The sequence below is a fragment of the Ziziphus jujuba genome, chromosome 10 (genome assembly GCF_031755915.1).
Source record: "Ziziphus jujuba cultivar Dongzao chromosome 10, ASM3175591v1".
Taxonomy (NCBI): Eukaryota; Viridiplantae; Streptophyta; class Magnoliopsida; order Rosales; family Rhamnaceae; genus Ziziphus; species Ziziphus jujuba.
The window spans coordinates 28877310-28897485 of record NC_083388.1 but is presented as its reverse complement, the minus strand read 5'-3'; the positions used below and the strand labels follow the sequence as shown (position 1 = coordinate 28897485).

The following is a 20176-nucleotide window of genomic DNA, read 5'->3' as shown; positions in this document are numbered from 1 at the left end:
AAAAACCTACAATCCTATTCTGCTATTATTTTAATACCAAATTGGCAACTTAATATTTATTAATTTTATTCGTTTTAATAAATTTTTTGACAAATATTCGTTTTAATAAACTAAAATAATAAAAAATACAATTGTTTTTTTTTTATGAATAATTGGGTTTTATTTTGGTAAAAGAAGGATTGAATTAATTTATATTATAAATTATATTTTTTGTGGCAAATAAAAAAATAAAAAAATAAAAAATCAGCAGAGAGAGAGGGAGAGAGTGTGTCCTCTTATAGTAGGGCTTTTTGTGTCTCAGTTGCTACTCTCACTACTTCCCTTACTATCATCAATCATAATAAAGGGGCAGAACGAATAGACTTGGGAGTCTCTCTGCCCCTCCTCTCATCCCTCTCAGACTCTGCTTCCTATCAGACTTGTTAGCGTCTCCTCTTTTCTTCCCTCTGCCACTATTTTTTTTTTTATTTCTTTTTTCAAATTTCTTGGTGGTTTTTATATTTGCTTTCTGTATTGTTAGGTATATTTCTGTACTGGGTTTTCTTCTTCATGTCCAGTGTGATGGGAGAGAGAATCCCGCATGGAAGTTACTTCCAGTACCCTCCACCTCCTCCTGGAGTCCATGCTTCTCCACATAGGTCTTCTTCTATCCCTGTAGATCGAGAAAGGTCAGTTCTTTATGTCCTTCTCATTTTTTGTTTTGATTTTTTTTTTCCCTTTCTTCCTTTTAGGGTGTATCTTCATGGATATATGCAAATTGGTGCTTCTACAAATCGTAGTTGGTTTTTTTGTGGTTCGGTGGGTTTGTGAGTTTGGTGACTTTAAATTGTGTATAGTTTGCAATCTCTTGATTTTAGCGTGAGTTTTCGCATATATGTTTGCGCTCGATTTTTGTAGGTTTTAATTTCTTTGGGCTGAGTGTCTGTTAGAAAACCCATTTGCGGTTTTCTGAGTGAATATGGTGGGACATTAGAAGATGACAGTCGGAAGTTTATTATACAACTCTTTTCATTGTCTATTTAAAATTAACATGTACATCTTCAAATCATTTTATTGTTCTTAAATTGTTTGCTTGAAAACTTGTTCTCCATAGGTGTGGCCAAAAAAAAAAAAAAAAAAAACAAACAAACAAAAAAAAGGAAAAAAAATCTCTAACGGGAAATGAAGCTCAATAAACCTTCCATTGGGAATGTTTGATAAGTCAACTATTGGAGGCTTGCATATGGAAAGAAAATCACACTCACTCTCTTTAGCCATGCTTTGACTTCGCAAATTTTGGATTTATAATATGGTGCGCATATAGCACATGCAGCATTGTAGCGTTAAGAAAAAATGAAAAAAAAAAAAAATGTCCCTTTATTATGACGTAATAAGTTTCTTAGTGGAAACTTTTATTAGACACACTATACACCTGGTCAGAATCTGTTGTTTTTCTAACACTTGATATGTAACCATTACTTACAAATAGAAGAAAAGCAAAGTAGTTAACGATGAAAAGAAAGATCCTGGTCTGCTTAAATAGTTTTCACTCTTAACTTCTTGATTTTCTTGCACGTTAGAATTTTCTTTTATTTACTTTTCCCATTTAAATTTGTACAACTCAACGATAATATATGAAAAGGATTATATGCTTTGACTTCAATTTATTTTAAACTTGTTCTGTATGCTACTAGCTGCATACACGGGCAAGGATGAATAATTTGGTGGTTTGAGCATTTAACTCGAAGTGCTAGTTCTGGAATCATGCATAGACTGTGATCTAACAGTAAAAACACTTATTGCTAATACATTTGTGCTAGGATATATTACATGGTTTGACTGGTCAAAATGGCAGATATTTGTCTGAATTACTGGCAGAAAGGCAAAAGTTGGGACCATTTGTTCAAGTTCTACCTCTATGTAGCAGACTTATAAATCAAGGTTTTTGGAACTCTTATCTTTTTATTTATAAATATTTATTTAAATTAAAACCTGTACTGTTTTTCTTTTATTGAAGAAAGATAATTTTGCATTGTGAACTGTGGCAGATATTTTCGACCAATATTTAACATTTTGACACTAGTTTATGCACCCCTTTTAGCTGAAAAGAAGGTTTGGTCAACTACAAGTGTCTCGTGTATGCACAGTCAACCATGTGCTGTAAATAAAATTTGAATCTGAGAACCCTATATACATTTTGAAGTTGGTTCTTGAGTTCTTGCCGTTGCTGTAACTGCATAGGATGGGTTGTTCATGCATATTAAATGACACCTAATGATACCAATGGTGAATCTGAAAAGGAAAATTTAGGTGTCATTTGTAACTTATTCGTTTTTTGTTTTTTATTTGGTTTTTTTACTTAATTGTCTGTAGTTTGCTTACTTCAAACGTTAGTGTGTGTTAGAGCTTGTTAGGCATCTCAGCTAACTACAAACTTAGAGAGAGAGAAGGAAAAAAATTAAAAATTAAAAATTAAAAAAAAAAAAGGAAACAAACAAAACAAAAACAAAAACAAAAGAAAAGAAAAAAAAATCATAAATACCAAATTGACAACTATTTGAAATTGTGTTGGTTCTTTTTCTTCCCCACACCCCCCCCCCCCCTCCCCACCCCTTCTCTTTCCTTTAAGTTTATAGTTACTTGAGATGCCTAACAAACTCTAACTATCACTAATTAGCACTAATGAACAATTGAAAGAAGCAAATTACGCACAATTAAATTAAAAACAAAAAGCAAATAAACAACGTTTTACCAAACAACAACTTAATAAAAAAAAATTCTTGTTCTTTGCTATTGGCAATAATGGTGAATCATTATCAACATATGTAGTCTTTTAAGTGATAGTCTTCTTAGGATCACATATTTAGTCTTTTAATTGATAGTCTTCTTTGGATCGTGCTAAATATGATGCCCTGACAATACTGATATATGCTAGAGGATTTTTCTGGTACTTAAAATTAACTATTGATTGATAGCTGCTGAGGTGTCTGGAAATTGCTTAGCCATACATTGGCTGTAGTCTCAACCCATGTTATCTTGCATCATTATGTGCTTAACACTAATCTGTTCTTTTGCCTTTTTCTTTTCTTTAAAAATAAAATAAAATAAAATAAAAATGACTGTTATTTCATGGAATTGCAGAAATTAGACGGGTATCAGGCTTCAATCACACTTTTATGGATCATGAAAGACTTGAGCATGAGAGTCCGTTTCGATCATTAAGTCAACATCCAACCGGTAGACCAATGGATTTGGAGGGATGGCCTTCAATGCAAATGGAGGTAATGCTAATTTTGGCCATCATAGGTGAAGTTATTTTCATTCATTGTTGCTTGAGTTCGTTTGTTCCTGTCTCTGTTATTAGTTGTTAACAGGACGGCTAAGTCAAGGATTTTAATTGCTTCTTTTTATTCATCTTCTTGCATATGCAATTATGGAACACATACTTTGTCAAATAAAAGTTTTGTGGCATGAACTTGTCTGCTTACTTCAGTAGAACTCTTCTTGTAGAATTATTTGCTTCTTTTTATTCATCTTCTAAGGTTGACTTGATCTTTAATTGCGATGAACTAGTAGTTTGCCCTCATGTATTAATTTTGGATAGAATGGTCTTTGCTCGGAGTTATCTTTTGCTCTTGAAATTTATATATGCATGAAGCAGGGGAGATAATGTAAAAGAGCATTTGATAGCATCACTTGATTATGCACCCCATTAGTTATTTTAATGACTCAGAGCAGAACCTTTTTCTGTTGTGTGAAGGCTAGTCATATAGGGTTAATGGGGTTTTCTATGGGCTTCTTTCTGTCTGTGTAAAATGCAGTACACTTTGTATTTATCTATTTCTGACTTTCCAACTGTTATGGAAATTATCATGCCATTCTTTACCACACGTATTTATTATAAGCTTTCCAAAATGTCTGCATTACGTGATAACATTTTATGTACCAATGACCAGAATTTCTGATATACTACTTTCAAAGATCAAGAACTGTGAAAATACATTGAGGATGCAGTAAGTTGTATTACCTAATGTGTCACTTTATATTTTGTAGTTCTTCTAATATTTGATGTATATATAAAAAGCCTTGGGTTTTTATTTGCCACTGTCATAGACTCATAGTCAAGTATACAACATCTTGTGGATAGGCAACAACTAAGATTTATATGATTATGTTTATCTGACTCCAGCATTTATGGTTTCCTACTGTGAATAGAGAGTACCATTCTTTCTTCCTTGTGTGATTAGAGATAAATGAAAAACAAAGTAACTGCTTTGCACATGTGCAATAAGACACCCTTGAATGGATTTGAATGGAGTATCTTACAGGTATCAATGACTACCATCTTATGCTGAAGGTCCCTCTTTCATACATTGGTGAGATTTAAGACCTTCAGAAATTTGATCGTCACTTATGATTTTTGAAACAGAGAGTCATAAATTCATCTATTGAAGATGAAAGGAATTTTAATTTCGATCAACCATTTACAATTTTGAGGCTTGGTTGAAAATAATGCTTCTAGGTTAATTTTGCATGTGTTTTGAGTTTTTTGAATTCTTGTTGATTCAAAGTTGAGATACACAATTTCATGTTAAGTGTCAAAACTCATGAGGGTTTTCATGAGTGTTAAATCTCTTCTTGCAGGAAAATGGACTTCACCAAAGAATGGCCCCATTGCAATCCCCTTCAATTGGTTGGCCTGGGGTCCAAGGAGCTCCAACCACTCCTATTGTAAAGAGAGTTGTTAGACTTGATGTTCCTGTGGACAAATATCCAAATGTAAGTGAAGGTGTTTCTGTTTTATATTGAGATGATTTTGACTTAGATTATAGTTCTTTTCACCAAGCAGGCAACACATTTGTTGGCCGACTTTATACTTCAGATAATAGCTTTTTACATTAAGCTTGCAGTATAACTTTGTCGGCCGAATTTTGGGACCACGGGGGAATTCCTTGAAAAGAGTTGAAGCCATGACAGAATGCAGAGTGTACATAAGAGGTCGGGGGTCTGTGAAAGATTCTGTGAAGGTACAATCTTGGTTCTTTAAGCATATTGCTGGTTATAATATTGATTTTGGGTCTAATATGAGAAATTTTTATGGCGCATGGAATATAGTTGTCTTTGTTTGTTCATCTGAGTCCAAATTATTGGTTTATGCTGTGAAAAGTTTTGAATTAATGTTTCATGTTGGAATTAGCTAATTGTTCTTATTACTACGAGTATACTATTATTGTTTTTAATTTTACCTTTATCTTATTTTCTAAATAAGGACTTGTTAAATTGTAGGTGATGCCACAAATAGCTCTTGTCCACGTTCATCTAGTGGTGATGTGCGTCCCTCTTTACATATTCATATGCAAATTTAAGTGCTCCCACTTTTCATACTACAGAAAAATTAAGATCCAAAATAGTACTAATTGTTATTTTGAGCAAAATTTTGCAATTTTAGACATATAGTCATTAGTTAATTGCTCCTTCCGTTCATTTGACTTTGCTTTTAGTGTGAAAAAAGTTCTAGAGTAACCTAGAAAATTTTGTAATGTTAGATTCTTAAAAAACGCCATATCAATTATTTTCTTGCGTTGTTGGTTTTTGTTCATTGGAAGGAAATATTCATTTCTAGATGAAATGTAAAGCGAAACCATTTTACAAGAATGTTAATTTGAACCTTCCTCAATGTCTTTAAGAGTTGGAACTCTGAAATATCTTTTTTTTCAGGTGCTGCTTTTCTTGTCAAATTCGTAGCAGGAAATTAATTCCTATCTACTTTACCTTTAGAGATTTTAGTATAGGGAATTTAAGTTTTCCCGCTTTTCATACTACAGGAATATTAAGACCCAAAATAGTTATAATTGTTATATTGATCAAAATTTTTTAATGTTAAGGCATATAGAGTTCATTAGTTGATTGCTCCTTCCATTCATTTGACTTTGCTTTTAGTGTGAAAGAAGTTCTAGAGATTCCGAAAAAATGCCATATCAACTATTTCAAATCTGTGATGCTGGTATCATTGGTTTTTGTTCATTGGAAGTTCATTTATAGATGAAATTTAATGTGAAACCATTTTACAAGAATGTTAATTTGAACCGTCCTTAATGTCTTAGAGTTGGAACTTGGAAATAGCATTTTTTTCAGATGCTGGCCTTTCTTGTCCAGTTTGTGGCAGAAAATTAATTGCTATCTACTTTACCTTTAGAGATTTTAGCATAGGATTTTATGATTTATACTGGAAAAACAGAAATTTGCAATTTTAAAATCTGATGAAAATCTAGAAATCATAGCTTAGTGTTTGTAATTCAATTTGAGAAAGTTTTAGTCCAACATTCTTCATTGTGATTTTATATTGTAATAAATAACTTAAATGCATCATATCAAAGTAACTACACTGTCCAAGTGTATACGTTAGAATATCACCGATGGTGATAGGGACAAATAGCATCTCCTCTTCCCACAAGAAGAGGTTTAAGGTGAGGTTGTGTATTTATCTCTTTTGGCAAGGAAGTAGAGTTTTGTATCAAAAAAATCAAACACTAAAACAAAACGAAAGAAAACAAAAATTTTAATATGTATCACTGCTTGTTAGTTCTTTGATAAGGCTGTCTCTGTTTGGTGAGTAATAACGAAAAATTTTGTTGCAATCAATAGTAATGGTTATGTCTTTTTTGCCTACTTTTCTATAGAAAGGTTTTTGTCGTCTTTTTTCCCTGCCCAAACTTTTCATAGCTAATAATTGTTGAGGGAAAACTTTCTATGTTCTGCTTTGCTCTTTTTTTTCTTTTTTTCTTTTTCTTTTTTTCTGCTACTAGAAATGTGGAGTAATAATACCTTGGTTTTTTCTTTATTTTGTTTTTTTGGATTGATTAAAGGAAAAAAGGGGAGGGAAAAAAATCAGTTTTAAGTTTTCGAATTATAATAGCGTGCGGCAAATATGGTTCCATAATTATTTGCAAAGTGTTAAAAAGGATTCTAACTTCTGCAAAATTCATGGTCCTTGAATGGTCTTCTTTCGCTTTTGTTTCATTAGACTGCCAATTTCCTGATGGTCAATTATGTTATTTATTTTACTTTAGGAAGAAAAATTGAAAGATAAACCTGGATACGAACACCTTAATGAACAGCTGCACGTGTTGGTGGAGGCTGAATTTCCGGAGGATATAATAAATTCACGCGTGGATCATGCAGTGGCAATACTAGAAAACCTTTTGAAGCCTGTGGTATGTTTAATTAACCATGTAATTTCCCAGTGCTGTGTTTATCTTCTTTCGGACTTAAGCCCTACTCTGTGTTTCTTTAGGACGAATCCCTGGATCATTATAAAAAGCAACAACTTAGGGAATTGGCAATGCTAAATGGTACATTGAGAGAAGAAAGCCCAAGTATGAGCCCCAGCATGAGCCCCAGTATGTCTCCCTTTAACAGTACAGGAATGAAAAGAGCCAAGACGGGAAGATAGATAACTCCCACAGGTTGATCATGTAAGGAAATTGCTGAATTAGTAACCAATCTAATTCATTTTGGAGCCTTGATGGCCATCTTTGATAACATGGTCTGTTAGAACCATGGGACGGTGGGAGGCTGGCTCTGGCTGTGTTCACTCTTCACAAAGATGATCTGAGGGTTCAACTCCTGATCCTCAGTTGTTGTTGGTCTCTTGGCATCGATTCTGACCAGTTTGACTGCGTCGTTGGTATTCTTGGCACAATTTGATTTCACATGCATTTTTATGTTCTATATATATTCTTTTATGTATTATTCCCTTGAACACGGACTACATTATTATTTATTAGTTATTGTGGAACGCGGTCTACATTATTATTCGTTAGTTATTGTAACTTCGATTGTTCTGGCTGCTGGAATTATAACTGTCATTGAAGTTGTAGCTTCTCTGTGTTAGCTGCTCTATCTTTATTTACCTTCTATGCATGTTTAACTTCAAAAAAATATTAACAACAATAATAATGAAGTTATTTCGATTTTTTTTTTTTTTTCTTTTTTTGTTTTGCGACTTTATTTTAGATTCTATGTGTCTGTGAGTACCTAACACCCATATCAGGTTACTCCTTCAGCGCAGATTCATAACTATCGGAGAGTAATTTTTTTAACATGTTTGCCCTTGGATTTTAACTTCATCTAAGGAAGGGCAAAAAAATCAAAAGAAAACAAATATTTTCAGTACTTCCACTGAAAACGATGGATATGTAATTTTCTTTATTTGCTGTGATCATTGTGCCTAGTTTCTTCTTATGCCTGCAATCAATTGTACCAAATGAAAGGAAAATTATATTTGAAGGTGCATAATTCGGAGGTGCAAAGGTTTTTTAACCATATAATTTATAAATGTCTTGCTAATCAATCATTGAAATTTAAGTATGTATAAAGTGGCATTATTTAATTTGTTTTTAGGATCTTCTCATGGAAAATTGAAGAGTTCCTGGTTACAATTTGGCTCTACAACCGGTAGGATCATTTTTTTTTTTTTTTTTTTTCTCCAAGGAAGCAAAGCTGAAAAATAAGTTGATTAAATATTCCCGTAACTTAAAAGTTGCTTCTTTCTTTCCAATATAATCACCCCGCCTCCTACAGAAAGTCTCGAATTCCACAAATCCATGCAAGCATGAGGTTTTGATCATCACATTTGCACCACCAAATGTAAACCCGAGAAGGTTTTAAAATTACCTCAAACCACCCGTCAAAAATTTCAATGCCAAATTGTCAATCATTAATTGAAATCGTCATTTTTACAAACTCTAACCTTAGCAACTTGTTCAAAATACAATTAACCCTCTCGTTCCAATATTTCTTGAGAAACCATAAAGAGACAAAACATCTAACCTCATAGAAGTGCTTCACAACATCACAAATCCTTTTGTCAGGAAAGTGAGTTTCCAAATACAAAAGAAGCCTGCAGTATAAAACTCCAAACCCTCGATATCAAAATTTCCATCCAAGGAAAAGGAAAAAGAGCTTTATATTAAAGCGCCAAAAAACAAATACAGATTAATCTACTGAGATGATTAGCATTTCATTATTTCTCTTTTTAAATCTGTTCCCCTAGGCCCAAATGCCAGAAGGCATTGACTGCTTGAGGGCGAACTCAATGCCTTCTGTCCGCTGCTTTATTCCAAGAATAGCATTTCATTTCTTTTTCGTTTCTGTTCTTGTAATTTTCTTTCATAATTTCTTGTATTTGTATTAAATTCTATCTTTGAATTATTACTCCTAGTATGCTCTGATACTGTGTTGGATTATTATTATTATTTATTTTATTTTATTTTGTGCTTGTTTCCTCAAGAACTTATAAAAACCACTTGTTAATTAATGCTTATATCAAAAATTAATGAAAGGAAAAAACCAACTCTTGTGAGGTCCAAAATTTTAAAATCACCTTTTTGCTTTTGCCCTAATAATCTTTTACAACGTTTAGTGGATACAATCACAAGACACCTAGATGTTGCAACAAAACAAACACTAATATGAAAAACGGATGATATATGGACATCAAGGCATTCACACAGTTTGCATATGGTCTCTTGTAGGGGCATACATCTGCTAATCTCCGTTGGCCAAATCTGATGGGAAGGCACAGGAGAGCTTAACCACTCAAAATTTGGAAGTGATTAAGGAGAGGTAGCTCTTCGAATTAGAGCAGAACAGATGAAATGGGGAAATTTGGCCAGGAATTTGGATGATAGATGGATACCTTAAAAACTCAAGAGAGTTTCATTTTAATTTCCTACACTAAAATTTATGTTATGAAGTGTTTGCCTATTAAGAGTACATATCCGGAAAACATGTGTAGCAGAGAAGGAGAGAGTGAGGTGGATGAGAGATAACATCAGGAAAGACAAAGTGAAAAATGAACATATTTGTTCTAAGGTAAAGGCAGCCTCAATTGAAGATAAAACTAATAAAACAATTACATGGTTGGATCACATACAAGATAAAGATGCAAATTACCAATCTAAAGGAGCTAGATTATTCACATAAAAGATCAGATTAGGATAGAGGGAGACCAAGAATCGTATGGCTAGAAATTAGCATAGAAATTTTTGTTAAAGATGTAATGGAGTATACAGCTATAAGTGGGTTTCATAGTGAAAACTAATTCCTGCGGCTGATCCCAATTAATTTCATACATGTACTCATATTGCCAAGTACAGGCATTTAGGAATAAAGCATACTAGTGCCAAGCACAGGCATTTAGGAGTAAGGCAGACTAGAGTGACAATTTGAAAGAGATTGCAACAAAGCATAAGAAGGTTGTGTGTGCATCAGAAAGAAGAACTATATGCATTTCTATGTCCAAAATATGTGTCTTAAAAGATTGGATACATCTAAGTTTTACAGACACAGTGGAGAGTACCTAAGAAGTACCGGTACCCAATACAAATGTAGTAGGATACTGCCCCTCATTTTTTTTTTCAAAGGATCTGTGCGACATAGAGTGTAACAAAAGTGCCTGTACGATGCATAGATTAGTCTGTCAAGTGTCTAGATTCATATAATCATTCCATAAAAGCCAAATTTGCAAAGAAAAAATAACTTCCAGAGCAAGAACAAAAAAGATGGTGATGCACCTCAACTTCAACAAACTCAAAATTTTAAGATGCATAGATTAGTCCCGGAGACCAAGTTCAAGCTCAAGCTCATCATCCTCTTCAAACAGCTTCAAAAGGCGGGCATACTGCTCTTCTCTTTTCTTCTTTTGCCACAACTTGAAAAGGAAAAATGAAAACAATGCAACTACCACGAGCACAAAAAATATGATGACCACCATGGAACCAGTGCTGCCAGTGGAACTAGAATGAGTCTCAACTTTTGTATCATTCTTGGTATCATCAGAAAAACCTGAAAGAAGAAGAAAAAGATGACTATCATCTAAGAAACAAGGGATACAGCTTATCATTAGAAAAAGTAGCACAAAAAACAAGTGATCCATCGTATATTAAAGCTACTACTGCTGAATTTAGCAAGCAAACATCATCACTAAGCTAAGGTCTGTCATTGAAGTGATAAGGCTCCAATTAAGTTCATATGATGCTTGGCCAGAACTATTGGGTTATTAACAATATTCCCGAAAAATACTTAGCTTTTCTTCTTTCTTTCAAAACGGAGTTTTAAAGGCTACAAAGTCCTATATCGTATATTCATATGTAAGTTTTCATAATAATCAACTTTTGCAGAATTTCAAGTTACAATACATAACAGATATTTCATATCGAATTCTATATCTACTCCTAAGTTTTGCACATACAGAAGAAAACAGCACAAGGATTCAATTAAAGCTTCTGAGAAATCGGAGTAGACTAAAAAATAAGCAACCGCATGGATCAAACCTACCTACCATAGAATTGAACAAGGTAAGGACCTTTCAGCTATTTTAACTTGAACAACAATTATAACAGGAAGCTCAAACTCAAAGAAAGTAATATTTATTTGTTTTTCTTAGTGTTTTTTTCTCAACAACCAAACAGGGGAACAGAACAATTGCAACGGACCCGTTAATCAGCTAAGAAATAGATTGAATCAGCATTCTCCGGCGCTAAGAAATAGATTGAATCAGCATTCTCCGGCAAATAAGGAAAAATTGAAACATGCAAAAAGAGATTTTGTTTAAGCAGAAATTAATTTATATGAGAATTAAAAACTTCAAATCTGACTCGGCGAAGATCTGAGGCAAACCTGAAATGAATTGTAGACAAACAGAAACCAATAATACAAGAAAACACAACGATCTGCGCTCCGAAATTTCACTCATATCTCTCTCTCTGTCTTTCTCTCTCTCTCTCTCTCTCTCTGAAAATTCTGGTGTACGGATGGAGAAATCGCTCTTTCAGAGCAACCACGCTCCCGTTTTTTCTGAATTTAAAACAATGCCAACTACTTGTCTTTTTTTTAATATATATCTATATATATATATTTCAGTTTTTTCTTCTTTTCTTCCTTTTTTTTTTTTTTTTTTTTTACTAAAAACCTTTTTAAATTTTAACAATTTTCTTTTTTTTTTTTTGGTTTTCTTTTGAACAAATTTTGAAGGTTCATAAATTCTTTTGCTCGACGAATACGTATACGTATTTTTATATTTTCCAAAGGTTTGAAGAAGTCATAGTATGTTTTAGTGTATGATTGTGTAAAAATGTTAAAACTTGTCCAACTCATATTTAAATAAGATTCGAGGCTTTAAAATACCTAGTTTTCTAATTAAAATTGAAATTGGAATTTCAAAAGGTCTGGGAATAAAATGCTAGTCAAATCTGTATTGATTGATAAAAAAACGAGGACCCATTCCCATTAGCCGCCACTGGACAACACCAATTACAATGCTGTAGATACAGTGAATTTGTGGTTAGCACTTGCAGAATAAATTCCTAACAGCCAAATGAAATTTTACACGACTTATGAGCATCGTCAATAGGCTTTTCTATTCCGTGAAATTTTGTTAGAATCTTCAATAACATTCTTTTATCATGCTTTTTATTTTAATATAAGTATTAATTATTATACATGAATTTATTTTATTATAGATGGTGTTTCGAGAATTTATTTTATTATAGACAGTATTTCGTTTTCCTACTAAATAAAAATAATATTTAATAAGAACTTAAAAAAGCGCGATTAGCAGTGTTACAAGGCTCTGCACTTTACTCTTTCAACTTTTTTTCTTTTTGGCTTTTGGTTTTAAAAATAAAAAATAAAAAAATAAAAAAAAAATAATAATAATAATACTTTTGACTAAAAGTTATTAAGAATCAAAATGTAACAAAAACTGAATTTAAGGATCAATATATATATATATATAAATATATAATTCATGGTAACTTATTTTTCCTAATTAACTCAGGCCAACTTTGACAAAACACAACCCCCTCCAAACAAAAAACTGACTCCCTGGCTAAATGAAATAGACCAAAAAATACACTTTTGGCCCATCAAAACACAGCTTGAATATCTGACTCGAGCGATTCGGAAATTACCGAAGAGTTGACTCCCATACTAAGACAAGAAACAAAAGCTGACCAATTCGCTGTGGTCGAAATAATCTTTCATGAAAAACTAGCATGTCTATTTAGAGCTTTCCATTATATAAATGTCTAAAACACAATCCATTAACGAAATTGCAAAAACAAGGATTATAACTAGTCACTCAGTAACACCAAAAGACTAAGACTTTGATCTTAAACATGACAAGACGTATTCTACCAAAAAGACAGAGAGAACAAAAACCAAAAAGAAAGAACACACGCTTTAAGCCATAAATTAAATTTATCACTTAAAGCACTTCGCATCCAAAAGAGCCTCTCCCTCAAAAGGCTCTTGATCTTCAATCATCTGGTTGACGCGCTCTTTTTGTGCTTCATCTGAAATGTCCACCTTTTTCCACTCATACAGTTCCATGTCGTAGCACTCATCAATTACAAATTGAGGAATTTCTTGTCCTCGGAAGAGCCATAGCCCCTTCACCTTGAATGGTGGCTCTGAGCCAATGACTAGCATCTTCCCGAATGCATACTTGCGAGCGAGATCCATTCGTTGAAGAAATCCACCAACCTTGTTCAATGTAACAAAGGAAACAGTATTCTCATCATTGTATTTGTAATCACAGAACCACAGAGAGTATCCCTCAGGATCATACATATCCCAGAATCCTGCAATAACCACAATGGTAAGATGAATACATACAACAAAACCAAGAACTAAGTAGGAATTAGTTACATGTCCAAAGCCGAAATTGACACTTGACTTCCAAAGTCACAACAATCACATTTCTATTCACAATGAAGTACCTTTAATTGCAACCTCACGGAAGTTGGTTTTGGTGTTTGAATAGAGCCTCTTCCACTCATCCAATATCATCTTACTTGGAGGCAGCAGGTCAAGAGGATTTTTGGGTTTAGGCTTTGGTGCCTCTTCCTCTTCCATGCCAGCTTCATCTTTGGGCTTTGCTGGCTCTTTCTTAGCTTCTTTCTTTGGCTCATCTTTGTGCTTTGGCTTACCAGATTCTTTGGGCTGGGCAGGCTTCTTTGCAGATTGAACAGGTGGAATAGATTCAGTCTGCTTGACCTCGCCCAATATCTTTTTAAAGTTAGGTTGATTAACCAAAGTCCAGAAGTATCGCTCAACATGAGGAAACTCAGAAGTGAAGCTCTTAGTCATAAGCTGGGTGAACCCGAAAAATAAATTGATTGTCATGACGATGTCAGCCAGTGTTAGAGAATGCCCAACCAAGTAGGTATTTGAAGCAAGATGCAGGTTCAAAGCACCTAATGCTCTCTTCAAAGCTGAAATTGCAGCTTCCTCAGCCTTCACGAATAAACAAGTGAACAACACGGATAGATCAGATAACAATCTAACTAGGAAGAATTGAATAAAAAATGCAAGATTTAAGGCATAAATTAGTCACTACATCAATAAAACCAACAAGTCTACGAGGATCATTGATCTTTGAACTCAGGTTTATTAATGCTAAAAAGCCTACGAGTTAAAAATCATAAGAGATACGAAAAGGAAAAAAATTAATAATAAAACGAAAATCAAAAGGATCTCACTGGAGGAAGGTATGGGGCTCGTCCGATTCTCGGTCTAAACCAAAACAAAATGTTAGCATCAATCTCCAGCGATGCAAAATCAATCCACTGCTCAATATGGGCCTAAAACGTGAACAATTACGCATTAGACAGCTCCTTTTTAATAGTTCTAGGAATGGGAAAAGACATTAAAGTTAAAAACTGAAAGAGGAAACAAATAAATAGAAACAAACATGAAGTATTACATAGTCAATGAGAGAAGAACCATAAAGAGGATTATCAGTCTTCAAGCGGGTAACTGCAGAAACACACAAAGGCCATCATCATAAAGTTGCAAGATGAAAAACAAGCATTTTAATTTCTGTTGATATTATATATATATATATATATATATATATATATATATATATGTATGTATGTATAAAATGTCTTACCATAGCGTGCTATGGCATTACTCTCAAAGATAGGACCATCAGGGGTTTCTAAAACAGGAACCTGAAAGAGATATAAGCAGTTAGAAACTAATTAAGTTAATTATTTAGAAGAGAGATGAGATAAAATATAGGAGAGAGGGTGGCACCTTGCCAATGGGATTCATCTTGATAAATTGCGGAGTTTTATTAGAAACACCCATCTCAAAATCTGGAGCCAGTTCAACTTTGACACCGCTGTATTCCGCAGCAATGAGCGTCTTAAACGCATTTTTATTGGTTTTCCCTGCATGCAAGATCTGCAATTGTAAACCAGATCAGACCAGACCAACTCTAAAGCTACAGAATTTTCATATTCTGACAGATTTCAAGTACTAATAAATAAATCCAATACCACAAGAATCAGAATCAGAATCAGAATCAGAAACTGAAACTCACCAGAGCCATGGCTTTGCTTCACGGAAAAACGTTTCGCTCTGATTTCAAATCTAAAAAAACACCAATAGTTCATCCAGTAATTAATATATATATATATATATATATATATATATCATTGTTCTGAGATTAGATTATCCAAAAAAGAAAAGAAATATGGAATATTAAATGAAATGAAAAGAGGTTTTAATAATTGTTTTCCAATGGAGGAAGAGAGACACCTGATAATACCACTGCGAGCGTCCTTCCGAGATAGCACCAGAGAGCAGAGCTGCCAGAGGCGAGGCGGAGTATACAGCAGCCAGGTACAAGAGTAGAGACACGATGCCAATTAGGGTTGCTTACTTATGCCGCTCACCCTATTCCCCTAAATTACCAATCACTCCCGCTTATCTTCACATCTTCTCCCAAAGCCCAAGATTTAAGATGGAATTGGGCCCAACCCAAGGCTTCCTAGTAATATCAACATAACTCCAGGGCCATTTGCGTCAAACTTTAAAATCACCGCCAATCCGAACATGAAATCGAAAAAAATCTTCTTTTAAAAAAAATAAAAAGTAAAACCCTTTAGACGTTGCAGTTGTTTATTAGCTTTCGCCTGGGTGGTGCTGTTGCTTCGTTTCATTTCTATTTCTTACTTCCTAATATTTTCTTATTTTCTTCTTCTTAGACCACCGAATCTTCAGTGTATAGTCCTTACACCTATCGCTTTTGTCATTCTTTTTTCAATATATATATATATATATATATTTATATAAATTATATTTTGTATAAAAACTAAAAAAGAGAGAGAGAGAAATATGGCGAGGAGACCGGACGAGGAATACGATTACTTGTTCAAAGTGGTATTGATCGGCGATTCGGGGGTAGGGAAATCGAATCTCCTCTCCCGATTTACTCGCAATGAATTCTGCCTGGAATCCAAGTCCACCATTGGGGTTGAATTTGCAACCCGTACCCTCCAGGTCGTCTCACTTTCCATCTCTTTTTGTTAGATCTCCTTCTTGTCTATGTGTTTTAAGGTATTTCATTGTATTGGGATCCAGTCCCCCAACTGTTATTGTTTGGGAAATTGCAATGCATATTTGAATTGGGCAGAGTTTGATGAATAAATTTTAGAACCAACAAAAAATTGAAATTGTTCATCCGCTAAGTTGCTTGCTTGTACTATTAGTGCAATGCTACTATGTATAATATCTGCGAATTTAAATTTTACTTTTATTTTAATATTTCAGTTTTTTTTTCTTTTTTTCCCCCTTTTTTTTGGGGTTTGGTTTCCCCTAGGGCTTTTATGCCTAGACCTTAGTTGACCTGGTAGAGACTTGAGGTTGGTTGAGGACAGCTGTCATTTAGTGCTGACCTGCACAGACGTTCGAATTATCTAATTGTAAATGGGTTGATTGGTTCAGAATTATATTAGATTTTGTTTTCGTTAGGATCTCAATGTGTTTTTTTTTTTTTCTTTTTTTTCTTTTTTTTTTTTTTCCATTATACCACAATCTTGGTCTGAACTCCAGGTTAGATCGAGAGAGAGGAATGCCAATTTTCCATCCCTGCTCTCCTCTAGGGGACAAGTTCTTAGTGCGATTTGATTTATTACGTCTTATGATTTGTATATGTCGAATTTGTAGGTATCAATAAACATTCATATTAATAATTAGTACATAAATGGCAGAGTAAGTTTCTGTTATGAACATGAGTAGCACCCACCAAATTGTGAATGCCAACTAAATCTAAATGTCAATATTTTATTTGTTCTTGTCCAAAAAATATAAAAAATAAATGATCATATAAAAAATAAATAATCAAACTATATTTCTTATATGGTCCTACTTTTGGGCCCCATTTATTTTTACCACATAGGACTTTGATACATCACTTGGTAAGAGAAGTTGATGACTCTAGCTTTTAACATTTAGGTTAGTAACAAATTAAGATTAACGATTTGCAATTTGTATTCAAACTCAATTACAATTCTTTTAGCTGAGTCCACCGTAGATGGAGTTGAATCTGACTTTGAATGAATTTGTTTTATGGATTCTACCTGGTCTATTCAAAATTTGTTTTGTCAGTCTTAAGACTTAAACCTCTACAACCCTATATAAGTTGGATTGGCAGTCTAGAAGAGAATCCGATGAATGTTGCATGGTTATTTTGTTGTTGTCGTCAGTGGTGGAGGGAACAACTTGTTAATTCTGGAATATTGGATGCAATACATTTGAAGACCAAAAATAGCAAATATTTATTGCATGTGTGTGCATGCATGAAAGTTGAAACTTTGGAGGTCCAATTTAATGAAAATTCTTAAAAATTAATTTTGCTATCAGATAAAATGAGCATAATATCTATGTCATTTTAACTGCATGCTCTCAACAAGTCATGATCGGTTCTCTTGGTACTGGGCTTTTATTTTAAACTTAAACTTCTTGTTGGTGCAAGCAGGGCGGCATTATGCCCATAAATAAACTTGACACCCTATTGCTTTTGCATTCACTGCAAACTCATGTTCATCTTTTGGCATTCTAGGTTTTGGATAATTGTAAATATACCCTAGCACTATACTCCAATATCAACATTTTCGCTAAAGATTTTGTTTTTGTCCTTACCAATGTGAAATCTAAGTTTAACCTATTATGTTCAAATGGATGAAAAAGTAGCTTATTAGTAGCGTGAAAGCCACTCATGCCCAAACATCCTTCCCCATTAAAACCCAAATACACTCATAAAGACATCTGATACCTACACCTACAAAGTGAGTCATCCTTCGTTTACCTACCGGACCACTGTACTTGAAACCATCCAACCAAGGGTGGATTAAGAGTGGGGAGTCACCCCCACTAAAATCCCATAAGTTTCTGGAAATTTTTAAAGTATAATCTTGTGTGTGATTGTTGTTTTATATTTTATAAGAATATTAGCAAATGATCATATTCAACTAAAAGAATAAAAAAATAAAAAATAAAAAATAAAAAATAGAGAAAGAAAGAAAGAAAGTGTTAATGGCCTAAAATATATGCTAATCATGATATTTCTTAATTAGTCTCAATACATTTCTTTAGCTTAAAATACTAGTCAATTTGCAGATTTTATAGATGTCATGGATTTTCCTTTTGCTCATTAATAAAGAATTCTAGCTCCAATAGCATCCATGACCCACCTTCTTGTTACTGCTGTATGCTCTTCTTTATCTAGTCCTTTTCATTTGTTTTTCTCTTTTTCTCTTTTCCTTGCTGTTTTTCCCAAAATAAATAAATAAAAGTGACAATGCTTTGACAAAGTACGTGAGGCATTGAATGGAAGAAAAGGTTTGCATGGGTATTGAGATTTGTGCAAAAATCCAGTGATAGTTTATACAAGTTTTACCTTAAGTTCTGCACCATACTTTGCCATCAACTTTAGGATGAGTTTGCTTCTTACTTTATCTTGAAGTTTAGGAGTTGGACCTGATACTGTCTGTAAGCTTTGTAAAGGCTTTGTTTGAGCTCAGTCCATAAAGATGATACAGCTAACTTTCGAAAGTAGTATTATGCCTGGTTCAGTGGCTTGGGTGAATATTTTGAGTTTGCATCAATGATTGAAAAGTATAATGATGAAAATGCTGGATTAAGGTTGCAGGCGTTCGGGAGTTTTTAAAATTACCAGTTGTCTCCTACATAGCTTTTAAAGATTCTCCTTGAGTAGTAATCGTACCTTAAACGTTGTTAAGAGACCAACATTATTTACAGTTTTTGTTTTGTCTGTTCAGGTTGAAGGAAGAACTGTGAAAGCTCAGATATGGGATACAGCAGGGCAGGAGCGATATAGAGCAATAACCAGTGCCTACTATAGAGGTGCCCTTGGAGCCCTTCTAGTGTATGATGTCACAAAGCCAACAACCTTTGAAAATGTAAGCCGGTGGCTGAAGGAGTTAAGGGATCATGCAGACTCGAACATTGTAATAATGCTGATTGGAAACAAGACTGATTTGAAGCATCTACGAGCAGTAGCTACCGAGGATGCCCAGAGCTACGCGGAGAAAGAAGGCCTATCATTCATTGAAACATCAGCTTTGGAAGCAACTAATGTTGAGAAGGCGTTCCAGACAATTCTTGGGGAAATATACAGGATAATTAGTAAGAAGTCAATCTCTTCGGATGAGTCAGCGCCTGCAAGCATTAAAGAGGGCACGACTCTTGTGGTTGGGGGATCCGAGGCCAACACAAAGAAGCCTTGCTGCTCTTCATCCTGAGATTGAGCTTTATTGAAAAACTTGCATCAACTTGCACGACCATTTGTTTTACCGTGTCTTGTTGGTTTTTGTTTTCATTTGCATTTGCTTTGTTTCTTTGGTTTTTCATATCCTCTCTCCCTTAAATATTTTATGAGACCATAAGTATATATATCTTATTTTCTTGTTTGTTGTTCGGATTGACAATCCTTCAGGTTGAGTGCTTGGTATCTGTCAGTTACGATTTCTATCGCCTTTTAACTCCACGGAAACAAGTATTTTTAGAAGAGCAATAATAAATGAATGAAAATGACAAAATTTTATCAAAATGAGATTACTTTATACGTTTTTCTTTCTTTTCTTTTCTTTTCTTTTCTTTCTTTTTTTTTTTTTTTTTTGTCAGGATTATTTCATACCGTTTGAAATGATTTTCAATTTAGTATTTCAGTTTTTTATTATTTTTTTCTCTTTAATCTGGTAGAGGTAAAAATCCTAACTATCATTAAAGCACTTCAAATAAAAAAATTGAAAATAAAAATTGTAAACGCCAGTTACCAATTACCAAATGAACAATATAGTCTACTTTCTCTCTAGCAACC

General features: G+C 33.8%; 4 protein-coding genes across 5 annotated transcripts; 2 read left to right on the top strand and 2 right to left on the bottom strand.

The window, feature by feature from the left end:
- The first annotated feature begins 266 nt into the window (after positions 1-266).
- On the top strand, positions 267-7956 carry LOC107406346 (KH domain-containing protein At1g09660/At1g09670). Its single transcript, XM_048468383.2, has 8 exons — positions 267-421; positions 521-668; positions 1835-1920; positions 3121-3260; positions 4624-4758; positions 4890-5006; positions 7050-7193; positions 7274-7956. Exons 2-8 carry the CDS (start codon positions 550-552, stop codon positions 7430-7432), a joined length of 900 nt encoding a protein of 299 aa, XP_048324340.1. The 5' UTR covers positions 267-421; positions 521-549; the 3' UTR covers positions 7433-7956.
- Positions 7957-10424: 2468 nt separating this feature from the next.
- Positions 10425-11877, bottom strand: LOC125420921 (uncharacterized). The gene is made up of 2 exons (XM_048468384.2): positions 11662-11877; positions 10425-10827 (listed from the first exon to the last, which is right to left on the bottom strand). Exons 1-2 carry the CDS (start codon positions 11735-11737, stop codon positions 10595-10597), a joined length of 309 nt encoding a protein of 102 aa, XP_048324341.1. The 5' UTR covers positions 11738-11877; the 3' UTR covers positions 10425-10594.
- A 1143-nt stretch (positions 11878-13020) lies between these two features.
- Positions 13021-15748, bottom strand: LOC107412556 (elongation factor 1-gamma). 2 transcript variants are annotated; one of them, XM_016020349.4, is made up of 8 exons: positions 15592-15748; positions 15374-15423; positions 15085-15234; positions 14939-14999; positions 14750-14802; positions 14526-14627; positions 13764-14280; positions 13021-13625 (listed from the first exon to the last, which is right to left on the bottom strand). In XM_016020349.4, exons 2-8 carry the CDS (start codon positions 15380-15382, stop codon positions 13246-13248), a joined length of 1272 nt encoding a protein of 423 aa, XP_015875835.1. In that variant the 5' UTR covers positions 15383-15423; positions 15592-15748; the 3' UTR covers positions 13021-13245. The 2 variants fall into 2 exon arrangements, with proteins under 2 accessions (XP_015875835.1, NP_001310788.1); NM_001323859.1 differs by lacking the exon at positions 15592-15748 and having other exon boundaries at positions 13246-13625; positions 15374-15382.
- A 183-nt stretch (positions 15749-15931) lies between these two features.
- Positions 15932-19784, top strand: LOC107412558 (ras-related protein RABA2a). The gene is made up of 2 exons (XM_016020351.4): positions 15932-16335; positions 19116-19784. The coding sequence occupies exons 1-2, from the start codon at positions 16171-16173 to the stop codon at positions 19596-19598; spliced, it is 648 nt and encodes a 215-aa protein (XP_015875837.1). The 5' UTR covers positions 15932-16170; the 3' UTR covers positions 19599-19784.
- Positions 19785-20176: the final 392 nt, after the last annotated feature.